The sequence below is a fragment of the Platalea leucorodia genome, assembly GCF_965183815.1.
Source record: "Platalea leucorodia genome assembly, chromosome: 5".
Lineage (NCBI taxonomy): Eukaryota > Metazoa > Chordata > Aves > Pelecaniformes > Threskiornithidae > Platalea > Platalea leucorodia.
This window is the reverse complement of record NC_138827.1, coordinates 79,996,257-80,011,476: the sequence shown is the minus strand read 5'-3', so window position 1 is coordinate 80,011,476 and position 15,220 is coordinate 79,996,257. Positions and strand designations below refer to the sequence as shown.

General features: G+C 38.5%; 1 protein-coding gene across 1 annotated transcript in view; it reads left to right on the top strand.

The window, feature by feature from the left end:
• The window catches only part of UBR3 (ubiquitin protein ligase E3 component n-recognin 3), a 119,370-nt gene that overhangs the window by 95,150 nt on the left and 9,000 nt on the right, over positions 1 to 15,220 (top strand). Inside the window, exons 33-34 of the mRNA XM_082313627.1 lie at positions 4,520 to 4,620; positions 11,616 to 11,740. Coding sequence (XP_082169753.1) covers positions 4,520 to 4,620; positions 11,616 to 11,740 — 226 coding nt within the window. The remainder of the gene's footprint in view (positions 1 to 4,519; positions 4,621 to 11,615; positions 11,741 to 15,220) is intronic.

Below are 15,220 nucleotides of genomic sequence, written 5' to 3'. Positions count from 1 at the left end.
ATATGTTACGATAGGGAGGTTTCAACAGTAACGCCAGCTTCAGGAGTACTTGCTCTTGGCTGTTTCTTCCTTCCCTTGTACTGTAGCTCACCATCTTCTTCAGCTGATGTAACTTGAACGGGCTGCATCATGAGCAAAGTCAAGGAATTAATCCATGTTATTAAAAAGGTTAATTTGAATAAGTTTGGGAACGGGTGACAAGGGAGTGCTGGGGGCACAGTGGTGAAAGAGAGAGTGGGAGTTGCCTAATGTTAGTACTGTCAGTGAAATCCTGCCTTGTATAACGAGAGAAACTGACCTGCTGTAAAATCCGCCGTGACACAATCAAGAGCAGATATGAAATTGTGAGTATATCCTAGAGTGTAGCCAGAATAAACAGTAGAATTCTGCTTTCTTATCATGAACATCAGAAGCTGTGTATTACTCTGGCCTTTCTGCAGGCTGGGATTTGTGGGCTCTATTTCTCACCCTGCAAATAATGAAGAGAAAATAAATTTCCTCTAGTTGATTAAGCCTTTGTTTAGGTGTATCTCTGTATCTCTGTGTCTCAGGTTTTCTGTATCTGACAGTTGGAAGAGATGTGAGGCTCAAAACTTCCACTTTATTTATTGCCTTTCTAGCTTTATAATCAGTTGGAGTTAGCATCAAACAAAAATTTTGTGTCTAGCTGAGAGAAGAGAGGAAGGGGGAGCATATATGTAAGGAAAGGCCATAATCAAATGCTGCTCGTTTCAAAGTAGAACAGAATTTTCTCTTCCTCTGTATCCATTCCCAAAGAAGTGATTCCCGTATAACCTTTATCAGGAGGAGGGTGCAGAACACAGAGGCAGAGCCGCTTGGCTGTCAGCTGATAGGCAGCTCTGGTATTGGCCCAGAGAGGTGCAGCCCCGTTACCTTGGACTGGGAGAGAGGTCAGTTCCACAGAGCAAGTTGAGCAATGCCTTTTTCATTTTTCATTTTGGTACGTGTTTATATTGCACTGTGCAGTTTATTTCCACCTCCCCTCCCTTTTTTTAATGGATATAGCATACAGCTATAATACATTTGAGTCATTTTATATTACTTTGGTCCCATCTGAAATTGTACTTGCTTTCATTTTATTCAGTGCCACTGTGGCACAATTTTCCGTAAAGCCAGATTTATCAAGCTTTCACATATACATCGGGGATTAACAGGATGGGCAATTTCCATAAAACACATTTCTAAACACATTTTATAAATTCAGTTTCAGTGTCATAATGAAGAAGTTGCTTAGGCTCTTAACAAATGACAGAGCAGTTTTTAAGTGCTGCAGCGCTTGACGTAAACGGAAGCAGCTTATCTAAACCCCTGGCATTTAATGTAGCTTTACTTCTCCGATTCATATGAAATTAATAAATTAGACAAAGAATTCAGTTGGTCCTGCATGTGAAAACGAGTTCATTTATTTGTGATGTTGCCAGTCAATCGTGGTATTCTGTATGTATGAGAATATTTCCTAATTTTGTCAGAACTGGTATTTGACCTAATTGTTACATGACTGCTAAATGATATTGATGTCGATACCCCTGTCGGAAAGAGGTGTTCAACTAAATGTGACCAGAGGGAGTTAATTTTTTTTTTTTTGTCTTAATGTTATTCCAAATTAATTTTTTTCCCAAATTTATACATAATTTAAAAATTAAAGGTCAGAAGTAATTTAAGAGATGTCCATGGCTTTAAAGTCATTACATAATGAGGTTTATTTTAAAACTCAGTGTCATAGATCATAAAATAGAACTAGCTGTAGGTAAAAGTAGAATTAGAGAGACTTGGTGAGATTAGCATCTTCATTGCCTGTATAATTTTGAAAATGAGACTTGGTAGTGTGATACAAATTTTTGCCCCCCTTTATCATCTTTAGAATTCCATATACTGATTTTTAGAATATTTGGGTTTTGTTTAGGATGCTCCCATATAAAACTATGTATATTTACGTATGTTGCAGTGTTTTAAAACAATCATTTTATTAAATGATTGATTATAGCAGAAGGGCTTACGGATGGTGTTTATTCTGTAGCTTTTTGGGCTCATTAATTCAAAAGGACCGGTTGGACTGTGTTTTTTGTGACTTCATTTTATATGACCAATCACTCAGTCCATTTGTGCTCATTCTCACAATTGAGAGTGTTGCATAAAATGACCGGAAACTTTAGCCATTTAATAAAATTATTGCTTCAGAATGTGCCTTACTGAGCTGGGAGAGAGGGGAAGGAGAGTAGTTAGAAAATGTATAGTTGGATAACACACTTAATATGACCGAAGTGTGCTTTTAATCCTCTTCTTATATGACTGCTTCTGCGTGTTAAAATTCGTATCACAGATGACTCCTAGCAGTGTCTTTTGTAGAGAGACGTCTGAGTTTTCATGAAATCAGTAACTATATAGGGGTCTCCTTCCAAAAGCAGCATCATGTTTGTGTGCCTCGGAGGTGATAAACGGGTTGGATCCCCAAAGCTATTAGAAGGCACTAAGGATCTTATGCGTGCATCCACATCCCACCACATGTGGACAACCTTTTCCAGTACGTGGTCTGCCAGAGCTCAGTTTGTCTGCTGTGTGTGAGGTAGATGGCACCAAGGGGAGTTGGTGCCTTCATAAAGACGGGCATCAGCTAAGCTAATGGAGCAGCCAGCGCCCGCTGAGTTGGATCAGAGGAAGCGTTTGGTGCTCTTGGGAGAGAGGCAATGATTGGATCCAACAATAGTTCACCAGTTGTGCTCTGAAAGGGCAGAGCTGAGACAGAAGAGGGCTTAAATGTCTTGTCTGTATGTTTCTTTCCCCAGTCTGACTCTGTCTGTACAGAAACTTGGGCACTTGCTGCAGGGCTTCCGAAAGACTCATTGGGAAGCTCTGTGGTCCACAATGTCTTGCAGAACAACCAAAAGGAGGAGAGTGAGGCTGCGCTTTTGGGGTAGATCTTAATAAGGATATACGTATATTTTCAATACAACTATCTAGTACTTCATCAGTTGTGGTTTACCTGCAGGACAGTTAAGATTGCTGGAACAAAGCATGAAGCTAACCTTGAAACTGTAGCAGGTGGATGTATTTTGATTTCCTGACATTCTTGGATGGTTTTTATGGAGGGCCCAGTGAAGTGCCACACGGCATAGAGGCCTATAGCTGCCCTAAGTAAGGAGAGCTCCTACCAGGAGGGGGAGAGCTGTTTTTCCTGCAGTTTCTGACCAGTGAGGAGAATGACAAAAGAGGAGGTAAAAAAGATGTAGAAGCGTGAGGAGCAATAGAAAGAAAATGCCCTTCCAGAAGGACAGCATTTCAATCACATGATGGTCGAAAGGAATTCGGTAGCGTGTGATGCTTTCCTTTGCAACATTTGCATCCATCTGTAAGAAGCTGTTGAGGACTCTGTTTTCCATGGGAGATTGAGGGTCAGTTATACTAGGGCCTCACGGTATAGCTCCTGTAGTAGTAGTGCAGATAAATATCTCAAACAAACATCTCCTCATCGGTTACTCCATTGGCATTCAGCAGCCAACCAGCTAGCACCGCCACTGTTTGCGAACTGGAATAAGAACTCGAACAGCGCTCTCTTCTGTGCGTGTTACAGAAGGGGAAAGGTGGCAATGGAGGATGCCTATCGCGTGGTACCAGCTGCTCCTGCTTGAGATCTCCTTCACCCTCCATATCAATTAGAGGGGAGAATGAATTTTTTTCACCATTTTGATTTTTCACCATTTTGACTCAGCTATCGAACCTATAGAATATTGTTGGTTGGTATATCGTTGGATATTGCTACACCAAGCTAGAAAAATACTACCTCCTACCTGCAAACATTTTCTGCTTTTAAGTATAAGACTACAAGGTGATGTGACATCATTCAGTGAATACGAATAGTTCAAAAGTTTCCACTGTCTCCTTCATGTGCTTATTTGCTGTCCTTCTAGCCATACGGGGTTTTTGATAAAGACTGTTGTGTAAGATTGCATAATCCGGTCTGAGATGGCTGCTTGAGTCTTCATTTCCATACATAAAGGAAAGCAAGGCCTTTTCTAAGGTCTCAGTGTTTTCAGTAGGAGCAATCCCTGTAACGTTAATGTAATTTGAGGATTCGTTGTTGTTACAGCATGGATATATGTGTACTTGTGAAATGCCTTGATTTGAAAGGCAATTAAATTATTATGTTACTATGCAGTATGTTTTCTTATTTTAGACCATAAGTTCTAAAAGTGAAATACTGAATGTTCCTTGCGTCTGTACATGTAAATAAGTAGTTCAGGCAGTTTTGGAAAGTTGTTAAAGTGTTTTAACAAGAATCAGGTACCCAAATGGTAACTTCCTCATGAGTTATTACAATCCATTAGAACATTAGGTAACATTACAATCCATTAGGTTTTAAAATAGAGATCAGTTAGCGAACTGTCAGGTATTTTGGTTTCTGTAAGCTTGATATCAAATGTAATACTATTTAAAATAAAACATGAAAATGAAAAATGGGTTTATAGTATCAGAAGTGATTTTCTTTGGGTTTTCTTTCCAGGCTGATAAGTGAAGAGCTGCCAGAAGTTCCTGTGCTTTACAGAGATGTCTCATCCCTTTTGCTTATCCAGATTTTAACCATGCCTCAACCATTGCACAAAGGTATGTTACAAAAATAAGTATATTTAGATGATTATGTCTATGAGGCTGCATTCATGGTGACTTCCAGGATGGTAAGTCATAGCTGGTATACTGTGTATTCTGAAATAATGTTTCTGCCTTATCTACAGAAGGTGGCATTGAACAGAAATTTGTGTTGTGGGTTGCCAGGCTTATCTGTGTCCCCTGTCTTCTCACCTTATCAGTCAGCCTATTCGGTAAAGACACAAAGGCTGAGCAAAAACTATTAAGTACTTCTACTGAAGGAGAAGTGTCCTTTGTTTGACCTTCATCTCTTTGCTTAGAGGGGCAGCTCAATACTTCAAGTTGAACTGAGTGCCTAAGGGTGAAAGATTGTAATTTAGTTTGAATTTCAGAGTTGAGACTGCAGCAGTCTTACATAATAGGAGGTCGTATATGAAGATGGTAATTGCTGTAATGCAGCAACTTCAGTAGAGACAGCATATAGTATAATTTGGAATAAATATTAAATAGATATTTAAGAACTAAATTTTTCATTACTAAAATCAAAGCTGTTTTAAAACCTAAATTTCTTTTCTTGTATAAAAGGAACAGCTGAACCAGGTCCATTTTGCTAATAGACAGTGCATGCTCCAGAAGATGGGTAGTTCAGACCCTCTGGTCTCTGGCTTGATTATTTATAGCTATACCTTTATTTTAAAATGAGAACAAACGAACACGTATCTTTTTAGTACTTCACTGGCAATGAACAGAGTATCGGCTTTGGGGTATGTGTGGCAATTTTGATATCTACTGAGTTTTGGTAATTTGTGAATAGGTAAATACAGGGACTGTCCTTCTCTTGATGCGTACACCTAACTTACCAAGTATAGTAGAAACTCTGTTTCCCCTTAAGAGATGTTCAGTCCTCACTGTTGAATGTTCAAATTCAGCTCAAGTGACTCTGTGCATATCTGTTAACATTGTGGGTTGTGTTTTTTCAATTCAGTGTACATGTTCATGGATTACATATGTCCAATAAATCATTAGAATATGAAAATATCAGGTGAATAAAATATTTTTGAATAAGAAGCCTATTGTCAAAAACAGACTTTTTTTTTTTTTTTTTTTAAACTACAGTATAACTTAAATTAACTTTTATTGGAAGGACTTAATAAAAGCAGTAAACAAAAGTTTAACAAGACTAACGTCTTCTGAAATACGGGGAAGGGAGTGGTGAAGCCAAAGTAGGCACAGTGGTCTTTTTGTACTTTAGATTCAAGCATTGAAAAACACCATTTATGGAAAGTATACCTTATCCTAGGAAAGACAACATTCAATTAATAGTAAAGCATCCTGTGAAGAATTCTGTAAAATACCATGTATCAGCAGCACATTTTGCCTTTGCTCTTAGGTGTAGTGTATGTTGCAGTTGAAGGGGAAATGGCAAGTGGCAGGAAGAAGATGAATGTAACCACTTCAAATCTATGAAGCATTAAATTGGAAATAAATTGCCATTTATCTTTCTAATTTTTGTTTCATCAAAATACTTAGGCCGAATAAAAAGAAAGTCTTTCATGATTTCTTTGTCCTGAGGTGTAGAATGCATTTCAGAAAAACGGGTAATAACAAGTTTGTTTAGAACTTTTGTAATGGGTGTGTAGGTCACAGAGTTGAATTCGATATCGTTAATTCTTGGTTGAGAGCTGAGGCACGAAAAGGTAAAATGGGTTGTGCAGGGTCGCGTGGCAGGTTAGCGAGAGGGGTGAACAAAATCTGCATTTGACCCTGCTGCTTCCCGAACTTCTGGGCTGCTCTGGCCTGAGTGTGGGCGGCGGGAGCCGGGGGCTCGGCTGGACACCAGTGTGCAGACAGGAGGCTGATGCCCGTGCGCACTGCCAGATATTTCCAGTATATTCCTTTAACAATAGACCTAACTATGCTGCAGAAGAGGTGGTGTTGCAGTCTGGTGCAGAATGCTGCGGTAATGGTGTTAGGACACTAATAACGAAGGAAGAATCTGTAGGGTTTAGAATCCATGAAAGATTTTCTTCCTCTTTTAGCATGGACGCTCTCCTGTAATGGTAGTGGTTTTGCAGTATCATTTACTAGGTCTGTTGATGTATTCAGAGAAACCATATTTGTATCCTTACAGGACACTAAAACTGGTCGTCAAGTATTGAATCTTCTTCATGTTTGTACTCAAACTTTTTGTTTACACAGTGTTTTTTAAAACCACTGAGTGCTCTGTAAGGAAGACCCAGACTTCATCTCTTGCGCTTCAGATATAGCACTAGGAATCGCATTAACTGCCCTATTGGATAGGTATTGCTATCTTTTTCAATCCGACATCAATTAAAGCAATAAAAATGTCATTACTGTTCAGCCTCTTCATTCAAAGAGGAAAATTGATCTGAACACATCACAAAGAAAGAACTCTACAAATTAAATCTTTTTTTTTTTTTTTTTTTTTTTTTTTTCGGGAGAAACTTTGTGGTGAAGGTCAGAGCATTTAGAAGCACTTAGAATTTACAAAGAAGGGAATGAGGAAGATAGTGTGTACCTCCTGTGTAGTGTAAACTGCAAAATAAACACTGTGTTCAAGATACTAAAACCATTTGTGAATTTTTTTGTTGTTGTTGTTTGACACTAGAACTGGGCAGAGCTTTTATAAGCTTCATGTGCTCAGCATTTTGAAATTGTGAAAGACTAAATACATAATAATCCACACTGCCGTTTCTGGTTTAATTCTGTGGCAGCCGTTGTGCAGAGGATGGATATTGTTCATGGTGTTGTGAATTGGGACTCTGTAGAAAATGAGGATTTTGTTTCTAGAACCTCTAGCTTCTTTCTTACAAAACTAGAAAATAGTGTTGCTCATGAAGAAAGGTAGTACAGAAATGGAGACAGTGGCTCGGTGGTTAACAAAACTTAAATCTGTCCTTGTAAATTGAATTCAACACCCCTCCCCCACCCCTTTCTGCAACACAATTTCTATGTGCTGAACAAGTTATTTAATTCGAATTGGACATTTCTTCTTTGCTACCATCAATTGTAAAAAATTTTATTTTCCCAGTACCTGACTTGGGGCCCTCGTGGCCAGATTCCTAGAAGCACAGAGTGCTCGTAGCTTCCAGTGATTTCAGTTTCTGCTTTGCTTTGAATGTAAAAAAATATCATACTGTTGCAAAATATTTAAAAACTGAGGTCTCGGTGAGCAGGGGTGAGCCTGAGGCTAGTAGGTGCATAGAATTGGTGGTCAGCTGGCCAGCAGTGGCCTGGCATTGTGCTTGGTGCCACACGTGCAAGGGGGGTCACGCAGCAGCATGGGTGTTCGCCAGCACGCTGTAACACAGCCCGGCGTTGCCCTGACATAGGCCACGGTGCTGCTTTTACAAGACCTGTGATTTGGGAGTAGTGGATGTGCCCCAACTTGAAAGCTGGTTTTGAGAGCTTAGCCCAGCCTCTATGGACTGTGGGCAAGGTTTTCTTCTCTGGTGTGGAACACCTAAATTCAGCCACTTTTTTTGCAATTCTGGTAAGGCCCAGATGCTGAAGAATCTGACCTGGATGTTCTGACACATTCTTTTTCTATAAAGTTTCGATGACATGCAACAAAAATACAGCAAGCAGCACTCAGGTGAACGCTAGCACTTCTCTTTAATGATCGGATAAGGATCTTGACTACATATAGAGTGAATGTAATCAGCTTGAATAGTATCCAGTTTCAACGTGGAAGCTGAAATATTTATCTGTATCCTGGAACTTTCAATATACCTTTCATGGATTATCTGATGTTCAGTGCTGCCTCCCTTTTTTTGAAGTTTTTTTTTCAAATAACTATTCAAGCTTTAGATCAAGAAGAATGTTTTCAAAGGTTATTTATAGAAGATGCCCTTCTGAATTCACTAAAAAAGGTCCTAGGTCCTTAATTTTGCATTTGGTTCACTTTGTGGATTCTTTCTGCAGTCATTGCATGCCAGCGTATATCATCTAATTTGATATTGAAATTAAGAGATGCATATTGTTAGTAATACACTTATTCATCTGCACATTTCTTGCACTAATGTTAAAATTAGAGTTCTAGAAGTGTTTCTTGTATAAACTTTATTTTTAAGGGGGTTTGTTTAATGCATATAATGGGATGGGATGCTGTAAAGTAATTTGGTTCCAAAAAGTTTTGTCTAAAAAAGTTTTAAAAATAGGAACATAAAAGCATTTCTCAATATTATTAAAAAATAAGTAGAAAAATTGTGCATTAACTTCAGTTTTGATTATAATGGCCTAGCCACAATAATATAACTTTTGGACTGTCAGAATATCACATTAGGTTTTTTATGTACAAACACAGAAGTCCTAACTGCATTTTAGTGCAGAACATTGCACAGTATGTATCATCTGCAACAGGAGGGACTGACAGCATTTACACAGTTACTCGACAGCATAGAAATATACTAGCAATCTTTAGAATTATTAAATCGAAAAGGTGATGTAGGAAAACCACAGCCTCCACCATGGCAGCAGCAGGAAAACGCCACGCAGCCCCCACGCGCGCGTTGCGGAAAGACAAACAAAATCTCTCTTTGCAGTAGACAAGAACATAACAGCTCTAGCGTTACGGATACCGACAGCTGTCAAATATTTTGCATTTTTCAAATAAGAGGTAAGACGTAGTAATGAAATGATAATTGATCCTCTAACTGGTGGGTTTAGTATGTCTCCCATGGGATGTTTTTGTGACTATAAAATATTTGTTTTCAAAGCCTTAGTGCTCATTACATGGCATGCCGCCTCTGAGCTGCTCCTGTGATATTTTCCTAAAAAAAAAAAAAGAAGTTTGTGCGGAAGTCAGGACTCCTTAAGGGTGACCCAGATGTAGGACTGTGCATTTTTTGTCCAATTATGGATTCTCCAAAAATGTAATTCATAGTCATTTATGAGTCACATACATGTAAGTAAATACAAGAAAAAGCATAAAAGCATAATACATGCTAGATAGAATATTTTTGGTGAATTGAACAATTAGTATTAAGGTGGGGATAGGGAGAAGGAGTAATTATATTTAACAAAAAAGAGATTTTAAAAAATGTAGTAGTTCTAGAGGGGGCTGAGACACCCAGTGTTGAGCACTGTGTAATCACCTCAGCAGAACAGAAGGAAAACCAGAAGATGCAGTGGGCTGTGGCAGATCGGTGGCTGTTGACCAGCGGCCTACTTTCGCTGCTCTAAGTGCGGTGGTTTTCATTCATGCTTTCACAGTGTAAAATTGATCTCTATTGCTTGTACCTGCTATTGATGGAGATAGATGCCAGTACTTGAGTTCAGTTCTAGCTACAATTATAGACTGTAGCTCGGGCCAAAGAGGCAATTTTTACAATTCCGTGAGTGCGCGTGGTTCAATCTTGTAGATCTAAGTCCCAGAAAATTTGCTGAAAGCTTGCCTGCTATTATACCTCAGGAGGAGGATTGCTAAGAAAGTGGAGGTTTCGGAAGAGGAAAGAAGTACGGCCTAGAGGGATCTGGTGAATTGTCCTACAATTTAGCATTATAATAATGTGGAGAGGAAACATCATTATAATGCTGCCTGCTGTAGAATGGGGCAGATGAAGTATAGTAGTGTTCATTGTTATGTTTAACGTAAGGTCCATAGGAAGATAATACGGAAAAAAGTACACTTCTAATTACATAGTTACAAATGATCATTTAGGTGCTTAAATTGTTCTTATTGTATATACTCAGTGACATTAAAAAGTTTCAAAATCCATATCTGCATTGATTTGTAAACATTTGTTAAGTAAAAAAAGCAATTGTTGTTTCACAAATTTAATTATGTACTCAAGTCCTGGCTATGTTTGTTTTTGGTGGGTTTTGATATTAGATACAAGAAAGGAGAAGCAAGGAGTTTCATCTCCCTTACCTCCTTTTCATTTTCACTTACAAAGCTTGTTTAAATCCTTTGGGAATAAGGAATAAATTTAACCCAATTTTTGTGAGGTGCTTATGTAAATGAAATTGTTTTGCTTGACTTCAAAGCCTGAGAGGACTTTTGAAAACCCTCATTTTTGTATACATTGTTTTAGATATATATTAATGTTTGTGCTTAAGGAATGATGTAAGTGACGATAGAAACTTCTTTGATCTGCCTAGATTTAAAAAAAATCAGATTATTTGGGATGGGAAATACAACCTAAAATAAAAAGAGAAAAAAGGACTGCTACCATATCTTCATTTCAGAGGATGACCATATTCACCCTTTTTCCTGTTCCGATTTTAGGAAGTCTTATTTTGCCTGTGTTGCTAGCTTCAAAGCCTTTCTCCTGCAGCCTATATGTAGGAGATAATAGTCCTTTAAATATTATGAAAAATTGTAAACAAATAATGATCTTTCAAAAGAAGGTAAATTCTAAAATGACAGTATGTCTTTTGTCCTCCTTCTGTATTCACATGAGGTCCAGTAAATAGGTACTCACTAAAGAGTGATTTGTAGCAAGTCTTGTATAGCTGGATCTGTGTCTGGAAGTGAAGGGATAGAAACCGATGTATGCTAAATGTCCTTCTTGCAGTGATTTCTTTGGGAACTTAACTTTTCCAGTATTTGTGTGAATGTAGCTTACCCCAGATGGCTTAATCCTTGCCAGAAGAGATGGTAGGATATGCATTTGCTTACATCTACATCACCCGATTAGTTGTAGCTATGAGTAATCAGTAGCTGAACTTGATGTAACGTTTGGATGAAATAGAATTTTGTAATATCCCCAGGTCCGTAGGAGGAAGTCACTGCTGATCAGGATTAAGACGAACATATGGAGCAGTGGAAAATTACTTGCCCTGTACTTGTTCCATTTACTACAGCTGCCAAGTCATTTTTGAAAGCCAATAAATATATTTATGTTGGCTTGTATGTTTTGGGGGTTCGTACTTTTTGTATAGCGCTTGCTTCTCATTTGAGAAGCATCATTTCCATAACTAGAGACTCTGTAATCAGTATATTTGCTAAAAATATCAAGTGTTTAAAAATGACTTTCTTTGTTTTACAGAACACTTCACCTGCATTATAAAAGTGCTGTTCACTTTATTGTATACTCAAGCCTTGGCAGCACTTTCTGTTAAATGCAGTGCTGAAGATAGGATGGCATGGAAAGAGTCAGGAGCACTCAAAAAGGTTGGTTAATTTATTAAAACATTTATGAAATTTTGCTTATGTATTTCTGGTAGGAATGTAACAGATACTTCTGCTTTGCATATCATAATTTGTTTCTGCTTCACAAAAATCCAGTATTTTGTTTCTGCGTGTGCAATTTTTGCAGGTTTTGGTATGTGATGAGACTTAAAAGCTTCACAACGAATATCTAGTTCCAGAAGTGAGTTTCGGATTTGAGGCTGTATCTCTATAGTTTCAGTCTTGAGTTTGTCGCAATGGTATCGAGTAAATGCAGCTTTCCTTCCTGTGAAATTGAAGCCTTCCTAGGTAAACCATGGGTTGATGTGGTGCACTCCTTTGCAGGAAAAGAAGGCAAGCTTGCTGGTGGGGAAAAAACCTCTGTCTTTTTCTTATTTGTTCATGCTATTTGTGGCTAGCCATACAAATTTCTCTTAATATGTGGTCTAGAGTGCCCATGTGATGAAGAGGCAGAGAAGGAAATTTGTAGACTAGGCAGGTAGGTATTTCACTATCGTTTCGTTGCCTTTTGAGAGTATTTACAAGTAAAGTGAAGGTGCATCTTGCTATTTCAGTTCAGCTGATTGAATGCCAGTTGCCACCAAAAGACACAGTTCCCGGCACTGGCATTCATTTAATCCTTCAGTAAGTTTTGTGCTCCGTGGATTGATTCCCCAGAAGGTCAGAAGAGTGCCAGTGCCAGAGCAAGGGAAAGGATGGAAGTGTTGGGGCCAGGAGAGGAAATGGGAGCAGGAATACCCCTTTATACAACAGCTGGGCCTTAGATTATGTTGGCTGTGAAATGAAATGCACCCTGAGAAGCATGACCTGCTTTTCACATATAAGTTAGATTGGTCATACTGGTCAGTCACAGCTCCAAGGTAGTAAAGACAAATTGCCTGCTGGCCAAACTGCTACTATGCAGGATTTTTTTTTTATTTCTGGACTTGCACTGAGCATTTGAGATCACTGGGCAGTGCTGCATTTTGTTAGCTCCCTCTCCACCCCCTTCTTTCAATATATTGTCATTTTCTTAGAATTTCAAGAACATTTGCTTGAGATTGTTGCTGGTGAGGGTTTTTTTTCCCCCCATTTTTCTGTGTACTTAAGTGATTCCCCAAGTGACAGATACTTTTGCAGTTTAAAGTTTGTGGTAGAAAGCATATAAATAGATTAAAGTTTTATCAGCTTATATTCTTTCACAGTCCATATGATAAACGTGGACTGCCTTTTTGTTAGTAGCAGAGGTTGGAGTTTATCTGAAATATGTTTGTAAACATATTAACATATGTTAACATATGTTTGTAAACATATTAACATGTAAACATGCTTAATTTTCTGTCTACAGTGAGAGATTTTATTGTATGAAAATAGACTTAGGGCATGTGGTAGGTGGGCTCGCTACCTATTACTACTAAGATGTTTTCTCATAGAAGCACGTGAAAGCATTTGCTTCACATAAAACACTTTGTACCTGAGGCTTGCAAATTATGATAATGGCTCAGATAATGGATTTATGAAGTTGCCATCTCTCTTGATATTAAAGACAGTCCATTTTAGTGGAATTTTCACTAGTGTGCTTGTCTTTGATGGATGATAAAGCCAAGTGGGAAATAGCACATTAAACAGTACGTTACTGTGAATGGATGTTGTGGTTTGGTGTAATTCAAATAACACAACAGATTAACTTCTGTCAGTTTGAGAATTTTGGCTTTTCTCCTGTGAGAAGCCCATTGAAAGCTGACAGTTTTCCAAGTGGGAGAGCAAAAGAGGTAGGAGGTAGATATGAACACTGCTCCCTGCTGCCTAAACGCTGTACTGACAGCATCTCTCTCTGCCTTGAAAACGTCCTCCTCCTTCCTCTTGTCTGTCTTGTGTAGATCATCTGTGTACAAAGGTCCAACCTCTGGCAGCAGCTTGGCAGTATGTGCTTAGGGTGATCTCCGCATGATCCTCAGGCCTTCAGGGGCTCCCACACTTACTTGCTTCTTGGCTTCCATCCCACCCCAGTGACAGTCCACCCCAAGTGCAGAGGCTTTGCAAAAGTCCCACGTGCAAGTTTGCCCTTCCCCAGATGTCTTTCCAGTTTCCTGCGCCTCCTCCTGCATAATGTTGCTGCCGGGACCCTACATGTGTGCGAGAGACCTCTGAGCACTGGCCAGCGGTAATCGCACAGGTCCCTGTTCCTCTCTCCCAGCCCTTTGGCAACCATTCTCTTCTTGAACCTAGCCATACTCCTCAGATGAATTCTTTCTCTTTGCATGTCACAAGGGAAGCTGGGTTTTAGTTTAGGAATCCAAGTTCTTTCTTTAAAGTTTCTTGAGGCCAAAATGTTTTAAAATGTATGGTTCAGGCTGGCTTCTTATGTTCCGATATTGACATTTTCATCCCGGGATCACTACACAGATCACACCTTGCTTAACTTTTATCTGTGGATAATGCCAAGTGAATCTATTTCAGTTTCGTATTCCAGACATTAAACACGAGCTGAAGTCTTTCCTCTCTACTCATGCCAAATGATCAAACAACATTAAGAGTTTAATTTCTCAGCAGGGCTGAGAGGTGAATATTCTACTTTTGATTCCCAACTTCACTCTCATTATCTTTGCGAGGTGCCTTATGGTGTCATAAGAAGCACACTGTAAATGCTTGTGGAGTAAACTTCCAGGAATAATGCAGGCAAAAGGTTTGTCCTAACTGCCGATTTAAATCTGTGTTGCCTTCTGGTTCTTAGACTATGAGCATAAGCAGCAAGTCTGCCTTCCCGATGCTGAAAAGTGAAGACCCCATCTAAAATTAATAATTATAATTGATGTCAAAATGCACTAAAAAAACCCAACTGATGAATTATATACATTGTTAGGTACTGAAGTCTTTATGTATTTAATCTCACCTAGTTGCTTTGGAATTTCTTTAAAGAATCCCAGGTAACGTTCCACTCCCTCATTGTTTGTTATGTTGATGAGATACTAACAGAGCTCAGAATTCACATCCAATCATGTTTTTCCTGGGTAGAATTTATTATGATTTAGAAGAAAAGTATTTATGGGAATACTGCTTTCTATTTCTGATGGCTTTCTTTAATCGTTGCCTTTAAATGTAAATGCTGTGGCACAAAGCTAAGTGGCTATTTATTCTTTCCACAAAGTATTTTTTCTCATCTGTAGTAGAAATTGTTGATTGTAAACACAACTGTCCATTTTCCGATAGACTCATTTCAACTTAAAATACATAGCAAGTGTTTTGTAACTCATTCTGGTTGGTACACTTTAGAAAATTACTTTTTTTTTTTTTTTAAATTAGTTGTATTAGAATTCAAATTCTGTCAAAACACAATGTATCCGTAAAGTGAAAGTAAGCATTTATATACTCACAGAAAAAACAAGGGAAATGCAACATAGAACACTCAGTTTAGAACCTATGTAATTGAAGTAGCAATTCACATTTCACTCTGAGTTAAATACATTCCCCTTCTGTAGAATT